The 20,403-nt window shown below is 35.1% G+C and overlaps 1 protein-coding gene across 1 annotated transcript; it reads right to left on the bottom strand.

The window, feature by feature from the left end:
* Positions 1 to 635: 635 nt before the first annotated feature.
* Positions 636 to 16,580, bottom strand: LOC126723799 (protein transport protein SEC31 homolog B). The gene is made up of 22 exons (XM_050427597.1): positions 15,904 to 16,580; positions 14,543 to 14,597; positions 14,308 to 14,430; positions 11,948 to 12,044; positions 11,830 to 11,866; positions 11,635 to 11,740; positions 11,452 to 11,509; positions 10,457 to 10,554; positions 10,197 to 10,316; positions 9,091 to 9,133; positions 7,033 to 7,154; positions 6,825 to 6,952; positions 6,171 to 6,723; positions 5,927 to 6,019; positions 5,008 to 5,193; positions 4,711 to 4,924; positions 3,821 to 3,930; positions 3,528 to 3,680; positions 3,001 to 3,123; positions 2,600 to 2,882; positions 1,310 to 1,548; positions 636 to 1,217 (listed from the first exon to the last, which is right to left on the bottom strand). The coding sequence occupies exons 1-22, from the start codon at positions 16,218 to 16,220 to the stop codon at positions 1,122 to 1,124; spliced, it is 3,354 nt and encodes a 1,117-aa protein (XP_050283554.1). The 5' UTR covers positions 16,221 to 16,580; the 3' UTR covers positions 636 to 1,121.
* Positions 16,581 to 20,403: the final 3,823 nt, after the last annotated feature.

The raw sequence follows: 20,403 nt of genomic DNA on the forward strand, positions 1-20,403 counted from the left end.
CTGCTGAACTTTGAGCCTTCGTGATGGCCTCATCCTAGCTAACAAGTAACAACCTCAACGCTCAATAACTCTACATTGAAATAGATGCAAAAGCTGATGTTACGATCTTTACATCGCATGATGCTTGTTTGATATATCTCACTCTTGTAATGCTTAGATCTCATATTACAAGCCTTTCATGAAATGAGTCAATGCGAGGATCTTTGCCTAGAAAGGATTTTCACCTAGTTACAGCTCTTTTTATGTATTCCATCCTCCTTCATTTTGTACCGGTTATTAGCTGACGCTTGAAGTGTTGCCCTAAACCTCGTACTACTTAATCGTGTTTAATTTAATTTCCTCTTCCCCAAACAAAAATAAATAAAATAAACATGACATCACTCCTCAGTAAGTCCCATTCCCACTCGAGAATGCTGGTAAACAAGTCTGCAATATTCGATACGTTCAAACCTACCATGAAATAAGCACCAACTTGGAGGCTGCTCCTAGGCATCTCTCATGGCCTCAGGCCACAGTAGAAAACTTCAACTCAAAGTAGATTAAAATATAAAACAAAAAGGCTTTGCTAGACGGTACATTGTAACCATTAAAAAACAGGTACTAAACATAAAAATAGCATTCAAACGCCACTCATCTCAACGAATCATGCTATATTATTCAAATATTTGCGTTCATATTCATGATAAAATCACAAGGCTGGTACAGTCTAAGTTCCAAAAGGAAAAAAAAAAATTTAAGTAATTTGACAACAGAAAACGGCTTAAAGCAGCTCACTAAGACTTTTGAACAGCCAAAAAGGGAAAGTAAACCATCTATGAACTTTAAAATTCAAGAGAAAAAAAAAAACACTATTTCTCAACACTAAAAGTATTAATAAAAAAAAAAACAACCATCCACAGTCCATTATGTCAAGAAAACTATCTCCACCAACAGCTTCCAAAAATAGCTTTTAACTGAAAGCCAGTCGATATATTGTGAAGAACCAAATTCCTGCAGCTGCAATCTATAGAAGCCAGTCTTGTGTACATTGAAGAAAAGATTATTTCTCCGAGAAGATACCCACACAGGTGAAAAAATTCCAATCCAGGAAACAGATCTTAGAACGATTCCCCGTGCCTTCGTTAATTTATTCTGACATTCTGCCTTGTCTTGATCATTCGCTTTAGTGTAGCTAGCCAGAAGTTGCACTCATCCCACTCACTAGTCGTAAGTAGTACCTGAACCACGCAGAAACAAAAGCAAACAAATAGAATTTAATATTTCAAGTTTTGCAACCTAAATGAAGTGTGTGAATGTTAAAGAAACGTACCTGGATTTGAAGAGCAGTACTGAAATCGCCACCATCCAAAGCCTGGCAGAGCTGAACAAGCTTATCGGAAGCATTTTTCGATATGTCCCCACTGTTGAGTTTTGCAAACAAGGCACCCAATTTCCTTGAATTGTCTTCTATTTCTCGCTTCTTTGCTGGATTTGCACGTGAACCTCCCAGTGCTTCTGATGTCTCGTTGAAAAGTCTTGTCAATGTTGCGATGACAGATTTTTGGTGCACTGGGGCAAGTTTAGCAATAACAAACATCAGCATTAAATAGCGAAGTGAATGATAAGAGCATAGAAGGAGGAAAACAAATAAAGCAGAAGCGAATTTTTATTAGGATAAATATTCAGTTTTCAGAAATTTACCTAGCTGAAACTAACTCAAGATGTTAACCATAGACCACTCAACCAAAAATTATATTAAACAATTGTCAGTAGGCGTGGAAGCATGGAAGGGCTTCAAAAGAATCAAAACACCATGCAAGAGTAATAAGATACTTGTTTAGCTTCTTTTTAGTTATTCACTTACTATTTTCTTTTTTGCATGATATGAGACAAAATGTCAAAACTGGTTACCAACAATTATTTCAACCAAAATGGCCTACTTCCAAGATTGGTTCCATGTATGAGAACACTATTCTGTAAAAAAAATTTATGAAATCAATAAAACCCAGCTAACCTAGCATAACAAATCATCAGTACAACACACCGAGACCCAAAATTCCAAAATTACTAGGAGAAGCAGAACCAGAATGGATTAAATTCTGACCACACAGGACCAATCCAACTTTTGTTTTTCTAAAGCACTATTTTGCTTGGACCAAAAAAAATGGAGAACATGAAAAAGCCTTTTTTCTGCTTGCATGCATGGTTTATCAAGATCCAAGATCCATTTTTCCCTCAGGTACATCTGTTTAGATGTCAAAAGATGTGCAGAATTAAAAAATGCATAAAAACCTCTATTGATAAGATGAGACATGCATCCCATTAATTAACAAACAACTAGTTTGTATTACTATCCAGACTGTCTGAATTTTTAAACACAAAACCTTGAGACAGAGAAAAGATTGCCACTGCTACCTGTCACCACTCATTACCTTAAGAGTTCCTACAGTTGACATCTAATTCCATCAGAATCTCCAGGATAGTGTGTAATGCCGGCTATTCTTTTTATATTTTCATTATATTAGTTTTTGAATAAGCAGGGCTATGTGAAGGTAAATTTTATTATTCAAAGAATCAATGGATTAATCAAGTAAAATTTATAAATATATAAAATAAATACCTGGTACATTTGAAGTATCAACTGTCTGTACAGTAGGTGGTGGAGCGGCAGGTGTAATGGTGGGTTGCACTGATGCTGCCTGAGTGGGACTGTGTGGTTGCATTGAACCCATACCAGATCTTTGAACAACCGCTGAATTAACTGGCATAAATCCCTTCAGGGATGGGGTGGGAGCTACAACATGTGGCATTGTATGGCCAGGAACTGAGCCTGGTTGTGATGTAATAGGGGCAGCTGGAACATTCCCAGATGGTACAGGTTGATAAGTAGGGTTAGCGGTTCCCTGAAACATATACAATGAATTTTTTGGTATATCACTCACAAGTTGCTTACAATATTGCATTTTGACATCAAACTACAAATCTCACACACGCACACGCATCAAAAGGGAATATACTTACAGGATACAACTGAGAACCCAATGTGGGCTGCTGATATTGCCCTGCATTTTTCAGCATAGCAGGAGTTGTGGGAATAAAGGGCCTCGCAACAGGCGCAGTAGCGGGAGGTGCAGCAAAATTTGGCTAGAAGAGTAACAAAAAAGGTCATAAAACTCATGTCTAAAAGTATTATTTATAGCAAGTGACAGGAAAAATTTGTAAAATAAAATCTAGACAAAAAATATGGTGAGAATTTCATGACCAACATTATGTTAAATGCCAGAAATGACAACCCAGAACAACTTTATAGATTATAAAACATAGATGGAAGGGAGATTAAGTTTGATTCAGAAGATTTATAAGTGAACTACTACCAGCTCAGACAGACTGGATATAATTGGTCCATGTAATAGTTGGGCAGCATATAAATACGATACAAACTACAAATAAGCATAATTTAGCAGGTCTATAGCATTGCTAAGATATTTTATATACTAAACACCAAATAAAAACCAATAGTACTAGATGAACCATATAACAAAAAATACCTGGGAAGGTGTCTGTGATGGAAGGAATATATTTGGGGGCTGATAGGGAGCAGGAGTTCCGTATGCTCCATAAGGAGAACTTGAGGGAGGTTGATAATTTCCACCATATGGACTGCTGGGAACACTAGGCTGCATTTGTGATGGCGCAGTTTCCTAAACAATACACATTAAAGAAATTCAAAGGATAAAAAGAAATACACATTAGAATAACTGGGAGAAATGCAACAACGTTTGCAATTAAACAGCAGCTGAGACAACTATATCACACAGAAAAGAGAGTCACAAATAAACACCTGATAATATGTTTGAGAGGTATCATAGCCATAATTGGATTGATCAGTACCATACACTGCTGCACTTTGTGTTTGAGAGTTTTCAAGAGGCATAGCCCTGGCTTCTTTCTCTGCAACAAACAAAATCATCAACTGAAACCATATATTGAGGCAAAAAAAGGCTATATCATAGAGCTGGCCCCATTAAAATCAGCATATTCAAAAGAACAATTTTAGCATCCAATTCTATGCTATTAAAAGTCATCTATGTTCAAAAGATTTGATGGAAACTAATTTGTTCTAATTACCTAGTGAAGTAGATCTCCTAGTATAATAAATGAAACTAACCAGGTCTCTTAGATGATGGTTGCTCATCCCATGTCAATGTAAATGAGATTCTACCAATTTCTTGATATCATTATGTATGGCAGATTGTAAACAGAAATACAACTATTAAACACTAAAAAACAATTTTCCATGAGAGATACAAGATCACACATGAGGGCTCCTAGTTGGTCAAAACCCACACCAGTTGGCTAAGGCAAAGGCCATGGGGCCAGACATTTCAATTTTGACTCACCATCTTATTCCATTCATGTCATTTTTTGGGTTTGAGTTCAGGAATTAGCCTTTCCAAAACAATTGAGGGTATGGCTCTTTACCAATCACTTTTTTTGATTGATAAGGCTGCCTACCAATCACTTTTCTTTTTCCAGTTCCACAAAGGTGACTGGAAGCCACTGCTTACATAAAAACAGCAGCATAAGAAAAGCAAGAATGATAGTGTTTTGAAAATAAAACTGGAAAATAAAACATGCCAAAATTATATGAGAAAAGAATGAACCACAAATTTCATCCAGCAACCACCAGGGTTCTAACACTACACGAAAGATATTACCAAAATCACATACCAGGTTCTGTAGCGAGTGCAATTCGATCCCTTAAGATCACAAGTTCAGGTGACAATTCATCAGAGCCCAAAAGTTTAAGGTACTCCATTGCTGTTGTTAAAAGCCCTTGACTTGCTAAAATTTCAGCATATTTTTCAACAAGCTTACACAAAGATGCACTAAATTGCTTCTGCCCAGTTGCCAAGGCAAGGACAATAGTCTTTTCCATCAAATCCTAAAAAAATGATTAAAAAAATAAATAAGTATTGTGGCCAGATTATACAGGTCAAAATACACCTCTACAAGTACCAAATTAACCTGAAGAAGCTCAACATAGGATTTCCCTTCGTGCTCAGTTCTAAGACTCCTTGACCAAATTTCCACCGTTTTATCAATATTTCCCGCACATATATAACAAAGAGTAGCAGCCAACGTGTTACCAGCGGTCATGAGTTTCGAAGCAAGTGTGTCACAGAGCATAGTCCATTCCTCTCTCTGTGCAAACTGTTTGATGACGATTTTTTTTTTTTTTTTTTGGGAAAAAAGAAGGAATAAGAATTTAGCAGACACAATAACTTCATGATCAATGCAATTAATTGCACAAGAAACTATTTCTTACAGTAACTATTACAGGATAGCCATCATTGCAAAGTAAGAAACAAATATGTTTAATTTGACTTGTCTGTCTCTTGGGCCATAGCACAGAAGATCATCAGGTCAAGAGTTCATTACCTCCACAATAAATCCAGAAACAGAAACTCATTCAATTCATAGTTTCAAAAGGCAGACTGTTGACTTCTAATAATGATGTCTGAATGCAAGGATAATTTAGAAAAAAGATGCCTCATAAAAGAAACAATATCTCTAGCAATTCCTGCAACTACATTCAGCTGTGGGCATGAGGAGGTAGATCAGACAGGTTGAGTATACCATTTGCTAACATCAACATGAAAAGGAAGAGATACTATGTAAATGCAGGTAACGGATAACCATTCCACAGCATTCAAGATCATAATAAACCATTTAGCAAACTAAGAGGGAAAATATATATATACATATATATATATATATATTAATGGAAGAAACATGAAACAGGGAAAGAAATTCAGCAACAAAATACCATTTATTTGGATTCAATAAAAAAATTGATTGAAGTGTCCATGCATCTAAATCGTAAACAATGTGCTGGAATGTCACAAAAAAGAACTCTATCTTTGCCAGGAGTAATAAAACTTACACTACAGAGAAGAGCAAGTGTTTCTTTCCAGAATTTCAGGGGCCTTGTATTTACAAGGCTCAAGAGATCATTGTTCACCATTGCAGAAACAACCTGAAAATGAAACCCGCATGTATGAAAGAGACATTATAAATACATTGTTAATAATCAATTGATAAGATATAAAATATTTATCTCCAATCGTTTTACATAGCTTCATACATTCATCAAAGTAAAATGAGGCTATTCAAGATAAATAAACTACCTTTAGGTATGGTGATCGGCTAATCTTAAAGTATTGATCCCGTGTGCTCTCCCACAAGGATGCACCACCAACATTAGCAATAACTAAAGCATCAGCCATTTTATTTGCAGATATGCACTGTGCAACTGCCCCCTTGTAATCTCCAACAATTAAAGCACTTTGGACAGCATCATCAAATGCTGGGTCAATGCTCTCCTCAAATCCATCTGGTTCTTGTTGCAATTGTTCTGAATCAGGGGCAGTATCTCCAGTAGCAAAGTTTTCACCACGAGAGGTAGACACAGGTGTTCCAGCTGGGCTAAGATTGTTAAAGAAATCTTCCCCATTATCGGTAGGGAAAACGTTAACTTCTTTATCACCCCCATATCCAACCTTCTCAGTTACAGTATCGTCGAGTTCAAGTGCTTTTACTTCCTGGGAAAGATCTTCGACACTATCTTTTTCTTTAGTAGGTACACTGAAACCTAGGTGGGAGAGCAGCTTTGTCCTTGCTGTCCCATCATCTTCAAACATAACCTTCAAGAAGTTCCATGTTTCTCGGTCATCCTCAGATCTGTTAAAACAGCTCAAAAGGAATCAAGAGATGCGAAAGTAATAGAGCAACTTCTAATAGCAAAAGATAAAAATATTCATTCGCCAGTAAAGATAACATACTCAGTCTCTTGTGACTTTTTCTCACAAAGTACTCTCAACAAAGACCTTTCCCCATTTTGAATTGCAGCTTCAAATTCAGATGATCGACTGACCAAACTGTCTTCAGTAACTAAGGTGTGGACATAAACCTGGATAAAGAGGTAAAAAAATTAACAAACAAATACAACATAAAATAAGAGAACAAATAGACATTGACCAATAAAGATACCTCTGAAGCACCAGCTGGAACACCTGCAGCAGAGGGCCTAGGGCGAAACCCTACAAGCTTGCCACCAAAGCCAAAAGATGCCCCAGCAGGACGTTTATACCATTTTGGAGCTCTCAGAGGAGCTGCATAAAAAAGGTACTACTATGAAACTGAATTTCACAGGAAATATAATCAATTACAGAAGGTAACAACAAATGATTGTGGGATGAAAGGAGGGGGAAAGGAGGAGAAATAGGAATAAGTACTAGCATGCATCAATTCCTAAATTACTTCACAGTGTACAATCTTTTCTTCCCTGTATGAACTCACTACTCATCCATTTTATAAAGAAACAATTGTTTATTTTGCTTGCAATTACCCAACAAAATTCAGGACTTGCATATGTAAGTTAATCAGTGAAACAACTACAGAATGGAAATTCTATAATGAATACGACGTTTTGACATTTAATAATCATATAAAATAAGAATAATAGGGCTGAATTTGGCATCAGGTTTTAGTATTAGCTTTTAGCTTTTAACTTTTATATACAGCTTTTTAAAACCTCGCTTTTTTTCACTTTTCCCCACTTTTTCTCACTTTTTCAAGGTAAAAGTACACTTTAGCACACTTTCAACAAAAAGCTAAATAAGCTGTTCCCAAATGGACACTAGATCCAACCCCCAAAAAATAATGTTATTACAAGAAACTCAAGAAACAAAATAATAAAAACAATGATCTTTGTCAAAGTGTGGCTCAAATCATTCCAACCATGTTTTTGGACTAAGGCATTGTTGTTGAACTTGCACTCTGCAAGACTGGAATCTGCAGCATCTCAGCCACCCCCAGTCTTATACAGAGGTGGAGATGCCATTTAGCCCAAAGGCCAATCTATTAACAATGCTGCAGAGAAAGTGTTACGCTTGTGAATTCAAAGTGGCAAAATCAAAATTGAGCATGCAGGATGTCAATTGAATAGCATTGTGTCTACAAGAATCAATTACCCAAAAGGTTCCATCAATTTAGAAGAAGACTTGAAAAAAAATGTCCAAGACATGATCAGCAACAAGGTCATAAGCATACAAGTTCAGAAAGTGTTTCATCCTATATAACCATGAAAAACACTGCCAACTGATTTAAAAAATTTTAGGATTAAATTTTTTCCATTGATTGATGGATTAAACCAGACAACTAACTTCAAATCAGAAGAGAATTACAACAACAAAGCCTTAGTCTCAAACATTTGGGCTCAGCTATGGAACCTCAACAGATTAGTTAGGGTCAACCACATGTATTCTTCTTCTCCATTCTATTCTATCTGAAATCATACTCTTGGTTACTTCATTAATTGACATGTCCATTTTAATTACTTGTACTCATGCTATTTTGGTCTACCTCCACCTTTTTCATTCCCTCAACTTGGATCAACTCACTCTTCCTTACCAGTGCCTTAATCACTCTCCTTGAACATGACCAAACCAAATGTTGTATGTCGATTGCACCATACACTTTAGAGGATAGGATGTATGTTGATTGATCATATAGACCCATATTAGCCACCATTACCCAATCCTCAAAACAACCAACTCCTTTTAGAAGTGACTTACTAGTGACCCACAACCCAAAAATAATAAACAGATAAACAGAAGATTGTTTATTTCCATATACACACACAGTGTATGAATGTCAACAAAAAATACTTTTTTATTATATCACCAATGAACTCTAGCTCAGGCAGCACGCATTTGGTACATATGTAACTTGCCCATAAAAAAGACTTTTTAATATCCTTTGAAATACACCAAAGCCTATCATTTACTCTATCATGTTAACTTCTTGCCAACTAAAGCCTATCATTTCAAGAGATGAATCAATAGTTGAGTTCAAGACACAACAAAAAGACAAGCTCAAATCTCACTTATTTCAAAACCAATAAGTGCTAATTTCTCCCCCAAATCTTTTAAGAAACAAGCTACCATGGCCAAGACAATGCATGTAAAAATAAACGCCAGTATGCATATCAAACCACTGTAGGCAATTTGATGATATGATTTATGAGAGCTAATAAGAAAAAATTACCTGCACCAAACTCATTCTCTCCAACGCCATATCGACTGCAACCCTGCATAAGAATTAAGTGAAATCCATTACAAAAGAAAGTTCCACTATAGGCCATTTTGCAAATGAATCAACCTGTTCTACCAGGGTTGGAAAAACCCACATGAGCATGGGTAACTTAGCAGTGCGCTTTCTGAATTTCAAGATCAGGTTTTCATAGAAACTTTGTTCCACATTTCAAACCATATTAGACAAGTTCCCTAACGCAGGACAAACCAAAACAATGCAACAACAAAATTAAAGAACAAGAAATAAAGGGATATGTAACCTAGAAGTCAACACCTAGGCTTGCTTGGAGTCAAACCAAGCAAAAGAAAACCTCTAGGAGTTAGCTTCTAGGGTAGAGTTAGCACCAAACCATTGGGACAATTTCAAGAGACATTTTATTCATCATCAAAATAATAATTCTCCAAAGGAGTATATTATTGTGCTTATATAGACTACTAAACCCTAATTCTAACTAATATAGGAAACCTTAATTCTAATTCTAATTGACTAAGGAAACCTAATTCTAAATGACTTGAGAAATCTCAATTATTGAATTACAAAACAACACTTGACTCTAGGATATAAAATAAAGCTACTAATGATACTGATTAACTACTAAGACCTAAAATAAAATGCAATTATCCAATAAATATTCAATTGACTCCAAAATTAAAGAAGACCAAATTTTAAATAAAATTTCTTTGCACTTCCCACACCATCCCTTAATCTAATCCTCAATTAACACCAACTCTACATTCGCACAAATGCAATCATTGTCCATTCTATTTTTGTTCATGTTGTCATTCATCAATATTGGAATCCATATGCCACAAAAATTGTAAATGCAATATTCCCGTGTTGCTCTACCCATCCCCTTACACCCTTTTGTCCCACTCATCTCTTTAGCACTCATACTAAATTGCAGTTATTGATAAAATGGCATATAATATGCATAAAAAGATCCATCACTTTACTCAATTATTTTCCATTTTAATTGTTGCCAACTTACAACTTGTTATAAGGCTCAAAAGAAAGCAGAACCTTTTAGACAGATCTATAAAAATATAATTGGTATATACCTCAATGTTATAAATTCCAATTTTTCCATCAAATGAAGATGCTGATATAACCCCAGGTATCTTTGGATACCAGTGTACATCAAAATTCCAGTTGGTACCAGTAGGCAGTTCAGAAACAATCTGAGTCAAAATCAAAAACAAAGAAGTGTTACCATAGCAAAAAGTATCCTATACTGAAGAACAACCCAGAAGAAAAATCATAATAGGACAATCTTCAAAAAAAATAACAGACACATGATAAGGAAGGCCAAATTCCATACCTCTCCAGAAACGGTATCCCAGCAAATAGTTCGACTATCTTTGGCACAGGTAATCAAATAAGAACTGTCAATGGGACACCACGCCATCGCAATTACACCTGATGTAAGAAATGCAGAAAGGTGGAAAATATTCAACATCATGCACAACAAAACTAAAATTTTGATAATTGTATATTGGAAATTGGAAGTATATGTACTGCATTGCTAGGACAACTAATGTGGCATTAATTAAATACTACTGCACCGATCATTGGTGACTAGAAAAACATATAGAAATCCAAATCTCTGTATGCATTTAACAAATCACAAAACAAAACAAAAGCTTCTATAATCTAGTAATATGACACCCATTATATACATAATCAGGCAGCAATTAAAAAATATTTGAACTTCAAAGATAATTCAATTTGTAATACTATGTACATCTGGATTCGCATTTAAGTATCATGAGGATCATAATTTGGCATGAATAAACTTCAGTCACTATGAAATTGGAGTCAATTTCCTAAATAGGTTTCCAATAAACCATGTATAGAATAGCTACCATACTCATTCAATGTTATACAAACGATGGGGAGACAGGGCAACAAAATATTGGATGAATCTACAACTAAAGAACATGCCCAAACAGCTGACCTCATAAAGGAAAGGTGACTCATATTCAATTTGAAAAGCATGAGAAGTTTATAAGGGAAAAATGATGAGAAAAGGCAAAATAATTTCCTATCAATCAAATAAATTAATGATGAGTACTTTCTATTTGAAGGACAACAATAGTAATCAACAAATAATACTCCTCAAGCAGCTACTGCAAATTGGGCATGCAATCAAATTCAATTATTCTAGACATATGGAAGCACAAGAGAGGGATAGGGAAAAAAATTCAAAAAGTCATGCATGGCTAATGGTATCCCAAAACAGCAATCATATAAACATAAACTGATAAAAACAATAATACAGTTAAAATGGAATATCATGTTACAAAGTATCATTACCTTTAGTATGCCCCGTGAACTCTTTAACCGGTGTCATTATATTCCGCATATCCCATAACTGCTTGCATAAAATTGCTATAAATTAATGAACAGAAGACCTTTTTTTTTTCTTTTTCCTAATTACATAACCTCAAAATCATATTTTGCACTCAAGTAAAGCAACATCTTTCTCAAAGTCAATACCCTCACAGAAGGTGAACTATCTTCATCTGATGCAACAACAAGCTGAGTTGCAATATCAGGATTCCACTGCAAAACAGAGCTCCGCCTTCTAACTGAATCTGAAAAGCTGCAATTGACAGAGGCCACATGAGATATTCAAAGATCATACCAGGAGTTCAAAAAAGAAGACTTCATATTAGTAGCAAAAAAAATTACCTTATTACTGGTTTTTGCTTCTTTAGGTCCCAAACCACTGGAAACAAAAAAATAGAATACATTACAAACAATAATAAATAGAAAACCAATAACTTAAAATTTCCGTTTTTATCCTCACCCGTTGTTCCATTATATGAGGTGGATGCCAATATATGTTGAACCTTGCTATTCCAAGATAAGAATGAAATTTCACCCTGAGCAGCAGAACCGCTACCCTGCATTGGGCACATTTAGTACACTATGGCTAAACTACAAGATAAGAGAAAGAGTACAACGTGGTGAGTTGGGCTGAATTCTACTTTTTCATCATCTAAATATGTTCAAAAAGAAACTAAGAGATCAAAAGGGGGGCAACACAAGGAGATGCCGACCAGTTGAGATAGGACTGCTGATGTGTACCAGATTTAAAGCCAAGGAAATTTGGAAACTGGTCCTTGAAAAAATAAAACAAAGATTGGCAGGGTGGAAGATGCCTTATTTGTGGAAGGGAGGTAGGCTAGCTCTAGTAAAGAGTACTTTATCTAGTTTGCCTCCATATTATTTCCTCTTCCTTCTATTGTAGTGGCTCAAATTGAAAAGTTACAGAGATATTTTCTGTGGGTTGGATTGTCTGATGAATTTAAGTTTTATCTTGTAAATTGGAATCAGATTTGTGAATCTGTTCGGCCGGGGGGCTAGTCATTCTCCATTTGCACTCTTTCAATCAAGCCTTACTGGGTATATGGCTTTGGGGTTTTGCCACAGAAAAGGATGCCCTTTGGAGAAGAGTTGTTGTGATCAAGTATTGTGTTGAGTGGGGTGGCTGGTGCTTAGTGGTTGGACCTCATGGAGTTCGCCTTTGGAGTTGTCCCTCATTGTTTGATGTGGTGTATTTGGAAGGAAAGAAATAGTAGGTGTTTTGAAGACAATGAGCGCTCTATGCCTGATCTCAAGCTTCTTTTTTTCAAAACCTTACTGGACTGGTTCTCAGTATGGAGAAACCATCATTTTTCTTCTTTTTTGAATTTTCTTGATTTATGTAATTTCTGTATTTGATATGTACACCCCTGTATACTTCCTATGTACTTGGGTGTCTCTCTCTTTTCGTTATCAATAAATCCTTATTACTTATCAAAAAAAAAAATATTCAGAGGGGCTGGAATCAATTTTCTGGATCTATTAGTTTTGAGGTTGAAGTACAAATGTTCGGTTTTGGCATGATAAATGGTGCAGGGATGGGGCTCTTAAAGAGACATTCCCAGGCTCTATACTCTTGCTAAAAGGAAGGACGCTGCAGTAGCAGATTTACTGAGTTGGAGGGCAGATCAGATTGTATGAGAGATTTCCTTTTATAGTGCTTTGCATGACTGGTAGCAAGGAATGATGACAGGCCTCCATTCTCTTATTTATATTTATGCATTCGACGGGAAGAAAAAGATAGTATCTGTTGGAAGCCAACAAGGAGCAAACTTTTTGAAGTTAAATCGTTCTATAGAGTGCTGCATGGTAAGGGTGTTGTTGATTTTCCATGGAAGAGTATTTGGAAGGTCAAAGGTCATCTCAAAGTAGCTTTTTTTCTGGTCAGCTGCATTAGGGAAGATTCTCACAATTAAAAATCTATGACGGCAAGGTCTTATTCTAGTAAATTGGTGTTGTATGTGTAAGCAAGATAGAGAATATGTTGATCATTTACTGTTGCATTGCTCTATGGTCAGAGAACTTTGGGCGCTAGCTCTTTCTTTATTTGGGGTACACTAGGCCTAAGAGGGTGACGGATCTATTGGCTTGTTGGAAGGGGTGGCTTGCTAGACATCATAATGGAGATCTTTGGAGTGCAATCCCTCTTTGTATAATATGGAAGGAAAGGAATGGCAGGACAACTGAAGACACTGAACAGGCTATGCTGGTGGTGAAGCAGGTCATTACTCATTCCTTCTCTAGTTTGCTAGAATTTTTAGATTTCTGTACTTTTGTGTAATTCTGGTATGCTACCAGTACACTTCCTGTTTACTGGTTGTCATCTCTTTTTGATCAATAAATTTTACTAATTTATCAAAAATATATATTTCTACTAGAGATATAATCAGATATAGCCCCAAGGGGTAGCAAAATCTGCAGAAATCACGGCTTGTGAAGCGGAGGTAGGTAGTTTGAATCTTCCCTTCCTGTTGCCCACAGTGCCATAATTTACTTATAAATTATATAAAATTTAAAATATATATGCATTATTACACAAATTTACAAATTAAAATAAGCTTCTGCACATTACACAAAGGCAGAACCACATTATAGACCCCCTCCAAGCTTTTTCAAATGCCATGTTTAAGGACAAATTATAGCGATGTATATAGATTCCCCCCCTCCCCAAAAAAAAATACAACTAAATAAGACCATGGGCATGATCAGAAGGGGGGAGGGGGGGAATTGAGATGGAGTTAGCACATCTATTAAAGAAGCCTAAGGCTTCAGATACATGAGTAACAAGTAAGGACTACCTACCCTGAGCGGTGGAAAATGAGAAGGTTCTGCAGGGTTGGCCAAATCCCAAATACAGATTTCACCATCATCGGCACCAGATGCAAGTAAGTTTGGTGAAATGGCGTTAAATTCAAGACCACGTACCTGAAATTGATTAAAAAATGCTTTATAAAGAATGATTTGTTATCATCAAACATCAAAGGGGCAAAGGAACAACTAAGAGGAGGTTAACATATTGCAAAAGTAGTAAACTCACTGGCCCTTTATGCCTTGAAAGATGCCCAACGAGAGCATTTTCACTTGCTTCAGCCCTAAGAACAAAAACAAGACCATAATGAAAAGAGAAGCCAAAAAAATCCAAAACAGCAAAATTACTAGATTCATACAATAAGTCACAGAGAAAAAAGTAGGAGGGGGAGGGGGGCCCATCAAGGCTTAAACCCAATATTTCACTCTCTTTCTCACAGCTTTCAAAGCTACCAAATATAGCAATAAAAATTCACAAGAAACACTCATCTCACTACATCAGAATCCATTTCAATACTAAAAATGACAAATTCCAAAATCTCATTCTCTCAACCAATTTCCCAGGTAGCAAACCAACCAATTATCCAATCCCACAACAAAAAGTGAATTCCCAACAACAATTTATAAACACATCATAATCCCCAGAAACCAACTGCCATATTCAAAATAAAAAAAACAAACAACCCACATGAGCTGGCCAGACTTATAAATTGCCTACCATGTGTCTGGTGTTCCAGTAATCAAATCTTATAAATTGTGATCATAAAGAAACAAAATCCAAACAAAAACAATGCCTGCGATATACAAAATCCACCTCAATTGCAAAACCTAAACAACAAGAAGAAAATTAAAAACCCAAATTCCAATTCACTCGAAAACTAGATCCCCTCCAACAATCCAATCAAATCCAACACTAAATTCCCTCTCATTTCACCAAACAAAATTAACTAAATCTCACAGATTTCTTCCAAACAATGCCAGCCTACTCCATCCAACTCAATTCAATTCAACCACTCGCCAAATCAAATCAAAATTATAAAAGACAACATGTAGGAAATACAAATGCAGCTTCAATTCCAAAATCTAATCAAATGAAAACATAAATCTAAAAACCCACATTCCAATTCACTGAAAATCCAAATCTTTCCTCGATTCCCTCTCATTTCACCAAATGCAATTAACTAAATCTCACAGATTTCTTACAAACAATGCCACCCAATTCCATCCAACTCAATTCAATTCGACCATTCGTCAAGTCAAATCAAATCAAACTTATAAATACTTATAAAAACCCACATTCCAATTCACTGAAAATCCAAATCCCCTTGATTCCCTCTTATTTAACACAATGCAATTTACTAAATTTCACAAATTTCCAAACAACGCCTACAAATTACAACAATTCAGCTTCAAATCAAAACCTGAACAAAGAAAATATATCAAACTAAATCCCCTCCACAAATCCAAAACCCAAAGAATTCCTCTCGTTTCACCTCATGCAATCAACCAAAATTTCACAAATGCCCAAACAATGCAACCAGCTCAGCTCAATTCAATTCACACAATTCACCAAACCAGACCAAAAATTACCGGATCAGAGCGAGAGGGTTCCAGATATCAATAGTCCCATCGACCAAACCACCGGCAACGAGACCGAGCGAGAACTTTTCCGCAGTGGCGATAGGCTTCCCCCACGTAATCCTGTTGAACCGCTCGGAGCTCGGCGTCTCTCCGACGAGCGGCATCTCGTGATCGTCGGACTGGAAATCGAGCTTGAACAACTCAAGGCTCGCCGACGAGCTGAACGACAGATCCACCGCCCCCGCCATCGTCCCCGCCGCCATGTAAGGCGAGTCCGGCGCCAACGCCACCGACGCCGATCTACTCACCCCCTTTATGCTCGCCATTCCCACCTCCAAACCCTAAATTCACAACAAAATATGTATATATAACAACAAAATCGTATCTATCTATATCACTCTCTCTCTCTCTCTCTCTCTCTCTCTCTCTCTCTATATATATATATATGATCCAATTGTATAGGGAGAAGAATTTGGGATCTGATTGGAGAGAAGGAAAATTGGAGAGAAAATGTTTTGAGATTTAGGGTTTTTTTTTTTTTTTTTGGTTTTGGGTTTGTGTGAAAAATTTTTAGGATCTGATCTGAGAGAGTAATGTGTGTGTGATAAGAGAGTGATACATTTCACACTTTCTCTTTCGTTTTTTCTCTCTGTGTGATTTTAGTTTTTTGCGGGGTTTGGGTAATGTTCCTGTGTGTGACAATTTGTAACTGAAAACGTTTTTATTTTGTTGGATTCGATTTGGGTTGTACTTTGCGGTAAAATTGGAAGTTTTGTACTGTTTTTGAAGGAGAGTGTAGGGGGAATACGATGGGTGGGTTGTAGAGGATTGGGACTTTAGGAGAGGAATTTGTGAATCGTCAGAAAAGCGAATTAGAGGTTGACATGTGTGTTGAGTACGTTTTTTTTATAATTTTCTGTGTTTTTTGGGTAAGTATATTACTTTTAACGTTGAATGACTAAACTGCCCCTCATTTAGGGGCTACTTTATTGCTTGAGTTGCTTGAAAGGCTTGGGGCCTTATAGGTAGTTGAATTGTTATGATAGAATTCAGAGTTATCTTGTAAAATATAATATTCAAATATAAGCTATCCAAATATAATATTTATGCGCATGTTTAAGCTCTTGATTATGAGCTTGATTTGAGTATACATAATATTATTATATATATTTATGTGTATACATATATAATATACAAATATTAAATTAAAATTTGATACTCTAAGTTTATTAATAAGTTTACAGGCTATCCAAATTATTGGTTGTAAATTTTGAGAATATAAATAATATATTTTGTAGTATTGTCAATATAAGAGAGCCAATATTTCAAAACCTACATGCCTTTATCTCTCTCTGATCAAATATAAGTTTTATTTTGTATCATCGCCATTTTCCATTTCAACAAGTGGATTGTGTCTATCAACTGGAAGTTTTATTTTACCTAATGAACCTGTTGGAACAAGCTTGTGATTCTCACAATTACGTATCTCGATCATGAACCCATCAGGGTCATTGAAGAAAAGTTGATCAATTTTTGTCCAATTTTCTACATTTTCCACTGTCCTCTTTTTGTACTTTATGTTAAGGTCCTTCAATTTTTGCTCCATTTCTTCCATGTTTTCACACTAACATAGTTAAATTACCATGATTAATACATTAAAAAGATTCAAAGAAATGGAAGACCAATAGGCGAAAAAATGGAAACATTGGTACAATAGATGGCCATCAAGAGAAGACATAGGACGTATATATTCACATTAAAAATGAACCATCTATGGCTTGTTTAAGTCAAGACTCAAATTATATGTATAACTATTGGATACAACATTCTACTCACATAAGATAAGAGTGATTTCCACTAAATGAAGTCTAATTTAAAGAGGGGTGTTAGATATGCTCTAAGTGACAAAGCCACAAATTCAAGCTAATACAGGGCGTGGAAGTTGAGGTTGATTATTAGGTTTTAGTAATTGCCTATTAAAAAATTAGGGGACAATGGGCAAAAATGCACATAAAAGGTTGTTACCTTTTTTTATTTCAAATAAAAATTTAGAAATCTTCAAAGAAAATTTATTTTCATAAATTGGAGAAATTGTTTTCATAAATTAGAGCTAGCACAAATCAGTTGGACAAAACTTGCGACTTAGTCTTTACAAATATGTACCAATAACTAGAAACCACTTAATGTTGGTTTCATATGACTCAGAAAATGCAAGCTTAAAAGAACGTTTCATGTTCCATGATTGTTTAAAACGGCTTAAAGTATACCACTTGGTGATTAGTTATCCATCTGAGTAGTGGCTCACATAATTTAAAATTAAAAGTAACATTAGATTCTAATATACATATATGATTTTGTATATTGTTTTTTTTTTTTGTCTTCCTTTTTATTTTTGTTTTTTAATAGAACAACACAATATATGATGCATTTTGTTATTAGTTTTCTCTAATATCTTTAAAAAAGTTCATTGTAAAAAATTGTAATTAGTGTTATATTTTCTAAACAAAATATAAAGACAAAAAGAGTGGTGTAGTGATTTCATTATACTTTATAAATATATGAAAATATCTGAGACAAAAAGGAGTCGGGAAATATCTGAGAAGAAAACTGTTATCACCGCATTAAATACTCTGTATCTAACCCCCCTGACTACATTAATGTGGAGATGATACATGAACAGTAATCTTCAATTTTACAGCTATCCCCAAAGACTTCAAAAATATGCTGATGGGACAAGTATTAAGGTCAGCAATCTGATCTACACGTGAAGGGCTGGAATGAAAGAAGAAATGAGAATATAAAGGAGAGAAACCCCATTACAAGGGGATCAGGAGAAAATCCAAGAAAAAATAACTGTATACTCAAGAGCTGTAATTTTGTATAAGTTTAAGAAACATATATAAGAACAAATCATCCTCGGACTTAACCGAGGAGAACTTTTTTTACATAAAACTATTTGTTATATTCTTTCTAAGAACAACTAACCTACTTTGATCACTAAAACCTTAGCTCATTGGAAGTTCATTTGCAAGCCCATTCTCTATCAAATTCATTGTTTAGGGCTCTTTGGGCCATTGACTATCAACTTGGGCTTTGGGAGCAAAATGTGCCTTTACAAAACCCATTATCGATTTTTAAGTGATTGTTTAGCATTAGCTTATAAGCTTAAATTTTAGTTTTTAGTTTTTATGTACATTTTTTTAAAACTTCACTTTTTTCCACATTTTCTCACTTTTTCAAAAATTTTCAAGTTACAGTTATACTTTAGCACTCTTTCGATAAAAAAATTCTAACAAAAAGTTAGATAAGTTGTTCTTAAATAAACACTAAAACTATCAAAATCCATTATTGATTTTAAAACTATAGACTACCTTGTATAAGCCAAAATTGAATTTGAATCAAGGACAAAAGTCTAAACATATTCACCAAAGCTACAAAGCACATTAACGTTCAAATGCAGTATTGGTGCAAGAATTTAAATTTATGCTATTTACATTATTACTCTTTATCATCACATCAAAACATCAATTTTATGTAGATGTAATTTGAATTCATGTCATTTATTTAACGACAAAATAATTTAATAGTCAAAATGACTAGAACCCACACATTCTATAATTTATCCTTCAAACTTAAATTAATTGTAGAGTCTATTTTTTGTTTATAATTTTTTTTTCTCTTTGGGTAAAGAATGTCTTGAGTTTCTTTTTTTTCTTTTTTTCAAAACTCTTATTATCATATGTCTTTCTTCTTGCCAATCATTTTGTGCTAGATCATCCCAAAACTTATTTACATTTTCTTCTATAAAAAAATCTTATAGTAGAATTGCGAGATCACATTTTTTGGGGGGGCAGACTTATAGGTAGTGTGTAGAGCACATTAAGAAATAGAGTTATATATCTCTATTTGAATGAATCCCTCAATTGCATATTTCAATTAACACTACAAATATCAAAACCTCATTATTCAAATTATGAGAATGGCTATTATTTGGCAAATTTTTATTGTCCTTCTTACATGTTGAAGGTGATGTCTTAGCATGAGACACTATGACTTACTTTAATATAGTATTAGCATGTATACATTTTAATCCAATTAGGGGATAGTTGATCAAACCTTTTATCTTTTTGGGTTGGTGTCTTGGTGGAGTAGCAAAGGGTTGCTCATATATAGTAACTTTTTACTAAAGACAATTTGAAAAACATGTCATTGAACACAATAATTGGAAAATATGTGCACACAATTACTTTTTAGCCCCATTCAAAGGAGCCAATATTTCAAAACCTACATGCCCCTATCTCTCTCATCAAATGCAAGCCTTATTTTGTATCATCACCATTTTCCAGTTCAACAAGTGGATTGTGTCTATCAACTGGAAGCTTTATTTTGCCTAATGAACCTGTTGGAACAAGCTTGAGATTCTCACAATTACATATCTCAATCATGAACCCATTCGGGTCATTAAAGGAAACTTGATCAATCTTTGTCCGGTTTTCTACATCCTCCACT

Source organism: Quercus robur, chromosome 4 (genome assembly GCF_932294415.1).
Source record: "Quercus robur chromosome 4, dhQueRobu3.1, whole genome shotgun sequence".
Classification (NCBI taxonomy): domain Eukaryota; kingdom Viridiplantae; phylum Streptophyta; class Magnoliopsida; order Fagales; family Fagaceae; genus Quercus; species Quercus robur.

What these genes read in the sequence shown, in the direction of transcription:
- LOC126723799 (XM_050427597.1), bottom strand. Translation starts at nt 16,220, where the DNA reads ATGGCGAGCATAAAGGGGGTGAGTAGATCGGCGTCGGTGGCGTTGGCG. An exon ending in AACCCTCTCGCTCTGATCCG is followed by an intron (nt 14,598 to 15,903) that starts GTAATTTTTGGT and finishes TTTTGTTCTTAG; the next exon opens with GGCTGAAGCAAGTGAAAATG. An exon ending in TTCCAGCTGGTGCTTCAGAG is followed by an intron (nt 6,953 to 7,032) that starts GTATCTTTATTG and finishes CTCTTTATCCAG; the next exon opens with GTTTATGTCCACACCTTAGT.